This window comes from Scyliorhinus canicula, chromosome 7 (assembly GCF_902713615.1).
Source record: "Scyliorhinus canicula chromosome 7, sScyCan1.1, whole genome shotgun sequence".
In the NCBI taxonomy this organism is placed as follows: Eukaryota; Metazoa; Chordata; class Chondrichthyes; order Carcharhiniformes; family Scyliorhinidae; genus Scyliorhinus; species Scyliorhinus canicula.
The window spans coordinates 103,844,416-103,857,220 of NC_052152.1; the positions used below are offsets into that span (position 1 = coordinate 103,844,416).

At 48.1% G+C, this 12,805-nt stretch overlaps 1 protein-coding gene across 1 annotated transcript; it reads right to left on the reverse strand.

Annotated features, from left to right (window-relative positions):
• Positions 1-5,885: 5,885 nt before the first annotated feature.
• Positions 5,886-6,665, reverse strand: cldn34a (claudin 34a). The gene has a single exon (XM_038802324.1). It carries the CDS (start codon positions 6,663-6,665, stop codon positions 5,886-5,888), a length of 780 nt encoding a protein of 259 aa, XP_038658252.1.
• Positions 6,666-12,805: the final 6,140 nt, after the last annotated feature.

The window sequence follows — 12,805 nt, forward strand, 5'->3', positions numbered from 1 at the left end:
GTGCCTTGTCTATTTCTTTGTCCACAACAAACTTACATTGCAACATGTTGTGATCGCTATTACTAAATGCTCCCCCACCAACACATCAACCACCTATCTGGCTTCATTCCCCAGAATTAGGTCCAACACCGCACTGTCCCTTGTTGGACCCGTGACACACTGACATAAAAGATTCCCCTGTACACATTTTAAGAAATCCATTCCATCTAACCCCCTCACACTAAGGCTATCCCAATTAATGTTGGGAAAGTTGAAATCACCTAATATAATTACCCTATTATTATTTTTACACACCTTTTCGAATTTCGCACATATTTGCTCCTCGATTTCCCACTGACTATCTGGGGGTCTCTAGTAAACACCTAAAAAATTGTCTGGTTCCTTTTTTATTCCTAAACTCCACAAAGCTTCATTTGACTCCTCTTGCAGGATAGCATCTCTCCTTACCACAGTAACTGATTCCTTAACTAAGAATGCAATGCCATCTCCTCTTTAACCTCCTCCCCTCTCTCGCCTGAGATTCTCTATCCTTGAATGTTGAGTCTCCAATCCCGCCCCTCCCTCAACCACAACTCCATGATGGCTACTATGTCACAATTCCATGTGTCAATCCTCAGTCTTAACTTATCCATTTTACCTGTAATTCTCCTGGCATTAGAGGCTATCCAACATCGCATTACTCCATTGAAATTTTATACGGCTGTCCTCCTCTGTGCTTAATAGCTTTACTGTCTTATGCTGTGTCCCCTGCCTCTGCTGAATTAGTTTAAACTCCTCCCAGCAGCACTAGCAAACCCGCCAGCCAGGATGTTAGTTCCAACCTGATTCAGCCAGAAACGTGAGCTTTGTTCACTCTCCACAAATGTTGTCAGACCTGCTAAGGTTTTCCAGTTTTTTCTAGTCTGAACTGTGATGCTCTCACAGTTGATTAGATCCTACCAACTGGGCAAGGTATTGGAACATTGCAGACTGTCACAGGGCTGGAACACAGCGGAACATTGCAGACTGACACAGGGCTGGAACACAGCGGAACATTGCAGACTGACACAGGGCTGGAACAGAGCGGAACATTGCAGACTGTCACAGGGCTGGAACACAGCAGAACATTGCAGACTGACACAGGGCTGGAACACAGCGGAACATTGCAGACTGACACAGGGCTGGAACACAGCAGAACACTGCAGACTGTCACAGGGCTGGAACACAGCAGAACATTGCAGACTGACACAGGGCTGGAACACAGCAGAACACTGCAGACTGACACAGGGCTGGAACACAGCAGAACATTGCAGACTGACACAGGGCTGGAACACAGCAGAACATTGCAGACTGACACAGGGCTGGAACACAGCAGAACATTGCAGACTGACACAGGGCTGGAACACAGCGGAACATTGCAGACTGTCACAGGGCTGGAACACAGCGGGAATATTGCAGACTGTCACAGGGCTGGAACACAGCGGGAACATTGCAGACTGACACAGGGCTGGAACACAGCAGAACATTGCAGACTGTCACAGGGCTGGAACATAGCAGAACATTGCAGACTGACACAGGGCTGGAACACAGCAGAACATTGCAGACTGACACAGGGCTGGAACACAGCGAAACATTGCAGACTGACACAGGGCTGGAACACAGCAGAACATTGCAGACTGACACAGGGCTGGAACACAGCAGAACATTGCAGACTGACACAGGGCTGGAACACAGCAGAACATTGCAGACTGTCACAGGGTTGGAACACAGCAGAACATTGCAGACTGACACAGGGCTGGAACACAGCAGAACATTGCAGACTGACACAGGGCTGGAACACAGCAGAACATTGCAGACTGACACAGGGCTGGAACACAGCAGAACATTGCAGACTGACACAGGGCTGGAACACAGCGAAACATTGCAGACTGACACAGGGCTGGAACACAGCAGAACATTACAGACTGACACAGGGCTGGAACACAGCAGAACATTGCAGACTGACACAGGGCTGGAACACAGCGAAACATTGCAGACTGACACAGGGCTGGAACACAGCAGAACATTGCAGACTGACACAGGGCTGGAACACAGCAGAACATTGCAGACTGACACAGGGCTGGAACACAGCAGAACATTGCAGACTGACACAGGGCTGGAGCCTGGAACACAGCAGAACATTGCAGACTGACACAGGGCTGGAACACAGCGGAACATTGCAGACTGTCACAGGGCTGGAACACAGCAGAACATTGCAGACTGACACAGGGCTGGAACACAGCGGAACATTGCAGACTGTCACAGGGCTGGAACACAGCAGAACATTGCAGACTGACACAGGGCTGGAACAGAGCGGAACATTGCAGACTGACACAGGGCTGGAACACAGCGGAACATTGCAGACTGACACAGGGCTGGAGCCTGGAACACAGCAGAACATTGCAGACTGACACAGGGCTGGAACACAGCGGAACATTGCAGACTGTCACAGGGCTGGAACACAGCGGGAACATTGCAGACTGACACAGGGCTGGAACACAGCGGAACATTGCAGACTGACACAGGGCTGGAACACAGCAGAACATTGCAGACTGACACAGGGCTGGAACACAGCAGAACATTGCAGACTGACACAGGGCTGGAACACAGCGGAACATTGCAGACTGACACAGGGCTGGAACACAGCAGAACATTGCAGACTGTCACAGGGCTGGAACACAGCAGAACATTGCAGACTGACACAGGGCTGGAACACAGCAGAACATTGCAGACTGACACAGGGCTGGAACACAGCAGAACATTGCAGACTGACACAGGGCTGGAACACAGCAGAACATTGCAGACTGACACAGGGCTGGAACACAGCAGAACATTGCAGACTGACACAGGGCTGGGACACAGCGGAACATTGCAGGTGAACATTGGGCTGGATTCTCCTGAGTCGGGATTCTCCGTTGCGCCAGCAGCCCGAGGCTTTCCCGACGGCCCACAATGGGAAACCCCATTGGTCGGTTGGGGAGATGGATAATCCCGCCCATAGTCTCCCAAATGGAGAATCCCGTCCAAGTCATATCTTGCCACAGCAACCCCAACTCCTTGGGGTTGTCTGTTGGCTCTTAGCTGGATGGTCAGTGTTCACCAGATCAACAGCACAGATGGACGGCATGTGAAATGAAAATTAAAATTGCTTATTGTCACGAGTAGGCTTCAATGAAGTTACTGTGAAAAGCCCCTAGTCGCCACATTCCGGCGCCTGTCCGGGGAGGCTGGTACGGGAATCGAACCGTGCTACTGGCCTGCTTGGTCTGCTTTAAAAGCCAGCGATTTATCCGAGTGAGCTAAACCAGCCCCTTGTGCTGGTGTGGGGCAGTGGTTAGCACTGGGGCTGTGGCGCTGAGGACCCCGGTTCGAATTCCGGCCCTGGGTCACTGCCCGTGTGGAGTTTGCACATTCTCCCCATGTCTGCGTGGGTTTCACCCCCACATCCCAAAGATGTGCAGGTTGGGTGGGTTCAATTCCAGATCAGGTTGGGGTGGTTTTGGGATCTGTCTCCTTGCCCCCTACCCATGCAGGCGTTCATGGACCTGTGGGTTGGGATTGTCCCTTTGGGCAGAGAACTGAAGAAGATTCTCTACCCCGTGGTAGGAAGTTCCACATTCTAACCATTCTCTGAGTAAAGACATTTCTCTGAATTCTTTATTGGATTTACATAGCATCATACAGTATTGACAGCACAAAAATACTTCTGCCCATCAGTTCTAAACCAGTGTTCATGGCCTGTCTCTCACCCTTTGTCATCTAACCCTACCGGGATATCATTTTATTCCATTTTCCCTCATGTAAATATCTGGCTTCCATGTTGTCCACATCTACTTCCTGTGTTAGCCAGTTTCACATTCTAACCATTCTTTCCAGGAGAGGGATTATTTCCTGATTTCCCAATTGGAGGCAGTCCTCGGGTCTGCATCTCAATTGGTTCCTGAAAACCGCAATGTAAATCGAAGTTTTGTAAGTCAGAACTGATTTTCCCAGAGGAACAATGTTATAAATGGGGGATTGGTTCCTGAACCCGATTTTCACTGAAAAGCAACGTTCCCTTTCCATCAGCCTGTGGTCGTGGCACAGCAAAATGAACAGAGATATAGGGCGGGATTCTCCGACCCCCCGCCGGGTTTTTGGGCGGGGGCGGGATTCACACCACGCCGGTCGGGGGCCGTTGGCAGCAGCCCCTCCCCCCACCACGGCAATTCTCCGGGCCCCGATGCGCTGAGTGGCCGCCCGTTTTTGGCCAGTCCCGCCGGCGTGGATTGGACATGGTCCCACATGGCAGGACCTGGCAGATAAGTTGGCTGGTGCGGTCCTCGGGGGGGGGGGGGGGGGGGGGGGGGGGGGTGGGGGGGGGGGCGGATACCACCCCGGAGGGGCCCCCATGGTGGCCTGGCCCGCAATCAGGGCCCACCGATCTGCGGGCAGGCCTGTGCCGTGGGGGCACTTCTTCCTTCCGCGCCGGCCCCTGTAGGGCTCCGCCATGGCCGGCGCGGAGAAGACAACCCCCTGCGCCAGAATACGCCGGCCGGTCTGTGCATGCGCGGAACCACACCAGCAGTTCTGTGCATGCGCTAACTCGCGCAGTCCCTTCGGCACTTGCTGGTGAGGCGCCAACCCCTCCGGCGCCGGCCTAGACCCCGGAAGTGCGGAGAATTCCGCTACTTCCGGTCGGCTCGACACCGGAGTGGTTCGCGCCGTTTCTGACGCCGGTGTCGGGCCATCGCGCCAATCGCGGATAATCCCACGTATAGAGTCGTCCTTATTTGATGTTTTGTAGTTTTGAAGAGTTTACAATGAGTATTAAGCAAACTCAGACTGTTTGTCAAACAGGCACCTGACTCACCAGTTTCTGCTGTGTCAGTTAGTTTTAAACTGGGGCTTTTGTCACGTTAAAATTTGTGAGATTTTCTGTATCTGATAAGCAATTTACCCTTCCTGAAGCTGTGAAAGGTGGAATATCAAGGAACATAACAGGTGGTAAAGCCCAACTCAACTTCTCTCTAATTCTTCTGCCAAATTACTTTAAATCCATGCCCTTTGGGTATTGCTTTTTGCTATTTAATCAATTTAAAAATCATTTTAGATAACTCAATTCGATCTTCCTTTATTTTTAGAATCATAGAATCTCTACAGTGCAGAAGGAGGCCTTCGGCCCATTGAGTCTGCACTGACCCTGTGAAAGAGCACTCTACCAAGGCCCACTACCCCACCCTATCCCTGTAACCCTGGACACTAAGGGGCAATTTAGCATGGCCAATCTACCTAACGTGCACATCTTTGGACTGTGGGAGGAAACTGGAGCACCCGGAGGAAACCCACGCACACACGGGGAGAACATGCAAACTCCACACAGGCAGTCACCCAAGGGTCCCTGGCACTGTCAGGCAGCAGTGCTAACCACCGTGCCGCCCCAACAGTTTGCTGTTGTAGTGTTGTAAAGTCAAAACCAGTGTTGTAAAGCCGAAACAGGGTGTAATGTATAAATGTCATAAATTCTGTTTTTCATAACGTGAATGCCATAAAGACGAGAACTGCCTGTATTAATTACTGCCTTATATTTAGAGCCTCTGGTCTTGGATTCCCACATTATCAAACCACATCATAATTTTGTAGATGTCTTATTAATAATCAATAAATAGCAACGGTTCTTTGAGTAAATTTTCTCAGAGTCCAGCTAAAAGCCAGTCTTGACCAAGGTGTCAATCGATATAAAACGTGCCTTGATGTCCCAGGACTGTTGACCCACTTCCAAGAACAGGTTTGTTTCCTGAAGGAACTGCTAAATGTTGATCCGTAGCTTGAGAAGCCATGTTGGGCCGCAGCTCTTAGTTCAAGTTTCCCAGACCCCTCGGTAACCCTTAAAGGTTTTCCTCGGAATTGAATGTCGGATTGTCCACTCCATCGCTCGAAAGGGAATACTTGGAGATGCTCTTGGTAAACAAGCTGCTCTCCGATTGCATTGTGTAACCAGAGACCAAGCTGGAGCTGTCAGGAAGCTCCTCAGCAGAAGGGTGCACTCCGGAGAATTTACTGTAACTCACCAGGAAGACCCCAGCGAGGAAGAGCAGGGCCGATGAGAAAATGGCGATGTAGACAGCTACTCCCAACACCTGGCTCTGCGGTGTGCCAGGCAAGTGGAAGTGAGGCGGAAATATTATTTCCTGGTTACTCACCACAGACCTCATGTTCCAGGCAGCAGGTATCACCACACAGACACAAGCAAGGATATGGAAAGCTCCTCCAACCACAAACGCAAGCCAGGTTCGCCTGGGTTGTTGTTCTTCGCCAAAATAGACGTTCCTCAGCCCGTAAACATTGGCAATTTTCCCCAGGGCGCCAATAAGAACGGCTACCGGCAGCAGTCCCTGAGCGATGACAATCTCGAATGGGATGAATCGATCGAGTGCGTCCAGTCTCTGGCAGGACATCCGTTGGTAGGGTGGGGTGATCAGTACCTGGCTGTAGAAGCAGACCCTCCAGATGCCAACCCAGGCAACGCCCGAGGTGATCTCAACTGAGCTCACCTGCCAGACTCTCCACTGAACCAGCCCCATGGCAATGGCTGAACCAATCCAGCCCACCGTGCCCAGCACAAAACCCACCAGCTGGAGGGAAGCCCCTTTGGCTTGGTGACCCATGATCCTGAGGTCATTGGGTTAGCATTGGTTTTGCAAGTCGCTGAACAGGATTTGCAATTTTGTGAGGGCTGAGTGAGAGTTAGAGTCCCGCCGGCTCGCTGTAGATCAAGAACTAAAAGGGTTTTGTTTCTTATTGCTGAGCTCCTGTACTGTGGGTTACCTGGATACGCTGTAAACTAACTCTACCCAGTCCACTGCCTTGACCGGGCCTGGTTCAAGGGGCTTTTGTTCATCAGCTGGCACTGTTACTTAACTTAAACCCTGTCAAACCAGACATTCCAGCCAACCTGCATGTGGTAGTTCAAATCCTTTCTCCACAACCAACAGCACAATAGACTGAAAGGGTGATGAAAGCAGATTCAATGCTTCAATAGGAAATGGGATATGTTGTCAGAAAGGAAATAGTTGCAGGACTATGGAGAAAGAGCAACAGAGTGGTATGAATTGGACAGCTCTTTCAAAGAGCGAGGCACTGTGGGCTGAAGGGCCTTTTGCGCGGTATTGTGGTCGACTACTTAGCATCAAACTGTGCTCTCAGTTTGAGAAGGCCTGGGCAGAGCTGCTGTACAGGGGGAACCAGTAAACAGAGCCTCCCTTCCTCTCCTGAAGAACACTCTTTCCTCGAGGAAGGTTTAGTCAGCAGTGGCTCAACAATCTGGTCACCACTTGGACAATGGCAATGGACCTTCATTAATGCTCTCTGTGTTACAGTAACAGCAGGGAGGAAACAATAAGGTTCTGTTCCTGAACTAATAACCCAGGGAATGAGAAATCTACCAGCGTGGTTTGAGAATTTGAATTCAGCGTACTAGAATTCAGTACAAATGAAGTTGCCAAATTGCCAGAAAAACCATCTGGTTCATGTGGGTACTTCAGGGAAGGAACCAACCATCCTTACCCAGTCCGGCATGTGACTCCAATCCCAATCCTGAAATACTGAAGCAAGCCACTCTGGCGTATCAAAACTGCTTAAAGAATAATAAGACAGTTCTTGTGGGTGGATGTGTTTGGAGAGCAAATGTGCTCGTGTGTACGAGAGATTCTATAGTGTCTTTGTGTGCACATAGATTGTGAGGGGCGATTTCCTCTGATCATGAGTGAAATAGGGCGGCACGGTGGCGCAGTGGTAGGCACTGCTGTCTCACAACGCTCAGGACCCGGGTTCAACCCTGGCCCCGGGTCACTGTCCACGCGGAGTTTGCATAGTCTTCCCGTGCCTGCGTGGATCTCACCCCCACAACTCAAAAGGATGTGCAAGATAGATGAATTGGCCACACTAAATTGCCCCTTAATTGGAAAAAAAGAATTGGGTACTCTAAATTTAAAAATAAACAAATAAAAATTACGAGTAGCGAACTCAGTTTCTCTCCACGGAGGCCCTTTTGATGCCAACTCTGATTCTCGAGATTGGGTTTCCAACTGTGGTTGGAGTGTATTCCAGGAGGTTTCATCACATGGTGATTATCCAGGTTCCTGCCATTGGTCGGTTAGTCGCGTCAATCACCAGCATTTCAGAAACCAAGGAGTGCGTGTGTCAGGATCACACTGTATTCCAATTGTGGCTGTAGAGAAATGGGAAGGGAAAGAATCCCGATGATACTTCTCCCAGGTTGCTCTGAGGAGCACCTGGGACATTCATTTGCATTCCCGGTACAATCTGGGAGAGTTGGCGACACTACCCAGAGCTGCAGAGGGTTTGAGGAACTGAAGCACTCTCCATGTAACAGATCGGAAATTCTTCTCTTCTCTGAGAAAGATGCTGGGCCTACAATTCTTGTGTCATGGGAGAGCTGGGGATATGGGGGTGAAATCTGGTTCCACTGAGGTCGCTCTCCATTAGTAGGCCTAACAAAATTATTGGTTCCGGCCTGTCATATATGTGGATTGTTGTTGTGTTGTTGCATGGTCACTGGAATAGTTTAGTCATATGATAGTCCATGATGTCATCGGCTACTTCACTGGTTTTGCTTCAGTCGAGACCATATTATTCACAACCATCTAATAAACCTCTGTTGTTTATTGTAATCAGCCCAGGTGCTTCAGTATTTCCAATCTTTCATTCTGTAAGTACAATAATGTTGTATCTGGTGGGCAGCACGGTGGCGTAGTGGTAGCACTGCAGTCTCACGGCGCTGAGGTCCCAGGTTCAATCCCGACTCTGGGTCACTGTCCATGTGGAGTTTACACATTCTCCTGTGTTTGCTTGGGTTTCACCCCCACAACCCAAAGATGTGCAGGCTAGGTGGATTGGCCACGCTAAATTGCCCCTTAATTGGAAAAAATTAAGTGGATACTCTGAATTTTAAAAAAATAATAATGTTGTATCTGTAAATACTCGGATACATTGACCAGTCTATTAATAGTGTTCTAAAATGAATAGTTTTACCCAGGCGCCCTTATTTACAAGGTGAACAAAGGATAAAACAGGTTCACGGTTTAACGCAACTATATTCACAATTCTCTCACTCAACAAAGTATGACTCAAGGTCACAGCTGAGCTTTAGGTATTACCTACACTTAGTGAAGGAGGCTGGCGAGGCTACGATCACTCGATATGGATGTCCTCTCTGAGTTTTGAAACCCAGGATCCCTTCTTCTTGCAATGGTTGTGCCATAAAAGGAGTACTAATCAGCGCCAGCATGAGCACTTGCTGAGGAGGCCACTGAATTACAGGAGGCCGTTGGATATGGGATCGCTCTCGTTAATTGTATGGAAAAACGGCTTAAGTGGTGATAATTGGTTTCTCGCCACGCTACGGCGAGATCCCAATTTCACCTACGGGAGCGTGTCAGTTGCATCGCAAACTGTTTAGCGCCTGTGCGGATCTTGTTTCTGGCCTCTCCCGCTACTCACCGGCCTCGTTATCCTTTAGCGAAAGCACGATGAGCCGGAGAATCGGGCCGAGTGTCTCTAAGACAGTGGTGGGCAACCTGCAGCCTGGCTCCCCCTTGTGGCCCACCTGAGTTTTGAGTGCAGGCCACGAGACATTTTGTTGACCGTTGTCCAATACGTAGGGTTGCTACATTCCACTGATTTCCAACTGCGTAGTTTTTTTTCCTACCAGTATGACTGAAGTGATGGACACGTAAAGCAAGGACATGTGAAGTGAGGTGTATGCTAATTGCACACAACATTGTGAGAGCCGTGCACTCTTTCTGTGTCCAAAGTGTAAATATTTATTTTTGTTTTTACCACTTAAAGTTAATGACAGTTCTATGAATATATGAATGATTAAGCATTTTCTATAACATGTGATGAAATAATCAACATGTATGAAATGTAGTCAATCTTGTTGAAGGATCATAGTTATTGAACATGCTCGATTTTAATCATGAAATGAAAAATGAAAATCGCTTATTGTCACGAGTAGTCTTCAATGAAGTTACTGTGAAAAGCCCCTAGTCGCCACATTCCGGCGCCTGTCCGGGGAGGCTGGTACGGGAATCGAACCGTGCTGCTGTCCTGCTTTAAAAGCCAGAGATTTAGCCTGGTGAGCTAAACCAGCCCCTAATGCAGCCCACTGAGATGAAGGAGTGCCACGAGTGGAAGCCCGCCCACTCGCCTAGGTTTCCCGTCACTGCTCTAAGTGGATACATCATGGTCACAGTAGAGTTAAATGGGAAAACTGCAGAGCTGCCACTCTATGCTCTCCGAGGAAGTCTTTGGCTGGAAAAGATAAATTTGAACTGGAGTGCTGGGAATGGCTTAGTTGATTCAATGACAGATTTACAGACCATCTTAGAAAAATGCAGCAGTGTATTTGAGAACACATTGGGGCCCATGAAAGGAGTACAACTGTCATTAAAGATCAAGCAAAACAGCCAGCCTAGTTGGCTGTTTCAAGTCCACAGCAGTACCCTACGCTATACGTCCAAAGGTCGAATCTGAACTAGTGAGACTTGTGGATACAGAAATCTTCAAACCCATCACTACTAATGACTGGGGAACTCCTATTGTGCCTGTGATGAAGCAGGATAGAACTATTTGCAGCTGTGGAGATTTCAAAACAATTATCAATCCGGTTCTATGCACAGATCAATACCTGCTACCATTGATTGAGGATTTGTTCACAGGCCTAGCAGGAGGACAGAAGTTTAGCAACATTGGCCTATCGTAGGCCTACCTGCAAATGAATGTTGCAGCTGAATCTCAACACCTGCTCACCATTATAACACATAAAAGTATTTTCCGCTATAAGAGATTATCTTTTGGAATAATGTCAGCACCTGCTTTATTTCAATGGTCTCTGGACCAGATCCTTAAGGGTTTACATGGTGTACCTTGTTACCATGATGACGTACTCACTAGTACCAATGAGCAGGAGCACTTACGTAAGTTAGAAGCCACATTGAAACACCTTTGGATGTATGGTCTGTGTGTCAGGAAGGATAGGTGTGACTTCTTTCAAACATCAGCCCAATATTTAGGCCATGTGACCGATAGCAAGGGTTTACAAAGGCACCTAAGACAATGGAGGCTTTAATGGAGGCCCCATGACCAACAAATGTAACATGGTTAAGTTCATTCCTCGGGTTAATTAACTACAATGGGAAATTCATCCCGATCCTTGCAACCTTACTTAAACCATTACATGAATTTTTTTGTGCATAAAACAAGCGTGGCAATGGACACCAGAGGGCGAAAAAGCATATCAATCAGTTGAACAATCACTGAAGAAGTCAGAAGTGTTGGTAAATTTCAATCTGAATTTACCATTACAACTTGCCTGTATGGTGTTGGAGCAGTGGTGTCACATATACTACATTCAGGAGAAGAAAGACCAATAGCTTTTGCATCAGGTACCTTAACAAGTGCTGAATCAAACTGCGCTCAGTTGGAGAAGGAGACACTGAGCATTATATTTGGTGTACAGAAATTTCACCAATACCTGTATGGTCATCACTTCATGTTGTTGACGGACGACAGGCCCTTAACAGCTATTTCTGGGCCTCACAAAGGCCTTCCATCGTTGGAGCAAGTAAACTGCAAACAATGGTTTTTAGTATTATCTGCACATTCCTACCATATCAAATACTGCCAGTCAGATAGCGATGCCAATGCTAATGCATTGTCACGTTTACCTTTGCCTGCTTGTCAGATACCACTCAGCAGTGAAAATATCTACTATTACGCGCAGAGAGAACACTTTCCACTGACTGCAGCTCAGGTCCAATGACATACCGGAAATGATCCCGTCACAAGAAGGTCCTGGATATGGTATTAAAGAGGAAGACAGCAGGAATGCATCATGAATTAAAGCCATATATTTCCAGAAAGCTCGAGTTGACAGTTCTAGGTGGATGCCTCATGTGTGGGATGAGGGTAATAATTCCTCCAAACTTGGAACAAAGAGTATTAGAACAATTACGTCAGCGGATTGACCAGAAGTCACGGTCACACAATCTGATAATATGGATGGAGTTTCCTCCGGAGACAGTTCTGGTATCCATGCCATTGGTACATTGATGCTTGTAGATAACAACTGCTTTGCGAGTCATCTCCACACCAGCTCATCTTCAGTTTGTGCTGTGTAGGAGACTGGGCTGGTTTGAGCAGGAACCCACTTCTCACTAGTGGTATAGCTGCACGCCAACACTTGCTCTCCTTGTTTAAACAAGCATCTTCTGGGGACATCCAGGTATAGTTCGAATGAAGGAACTTTCACAGAGCTACGATGATGGCCAGGAATCAATACCCAGATAGAAGAAAAAGCCGAACTGCGCCAGCCATGTGTGCAGGTAAGGAAAGCACCGCTTTTTTCCCCCTTACATCCATGTGGCCTAAAATTCCTTGAAATGTCTACACATCGACTTTGCTGGTCAATACAAAGGGCACATTTTCATGCTCCTAGTAGACGCACACTTGGGTAAACAACCGTGGAACAAACCATTGAAAAACTCAATGAGATTCCCGCCAGATTTGGCAAACCAGAATAAATCATGAGTGATAACAGTCCACAGTTCACGGCTCAGGAATTTGAGGATTATTTCAAGATGAATGGTATCCAACACATAAATTCAGCACCTTACCACTCACCCATGAATGGTTGAGCTGAAAAGTTTGGCCAGTCCTTGAAGCATGCACTGAAAGCCTCCAAAGAGTAAAGTTCATTCCATCACTGCTAAAACAGTTTCTGGGC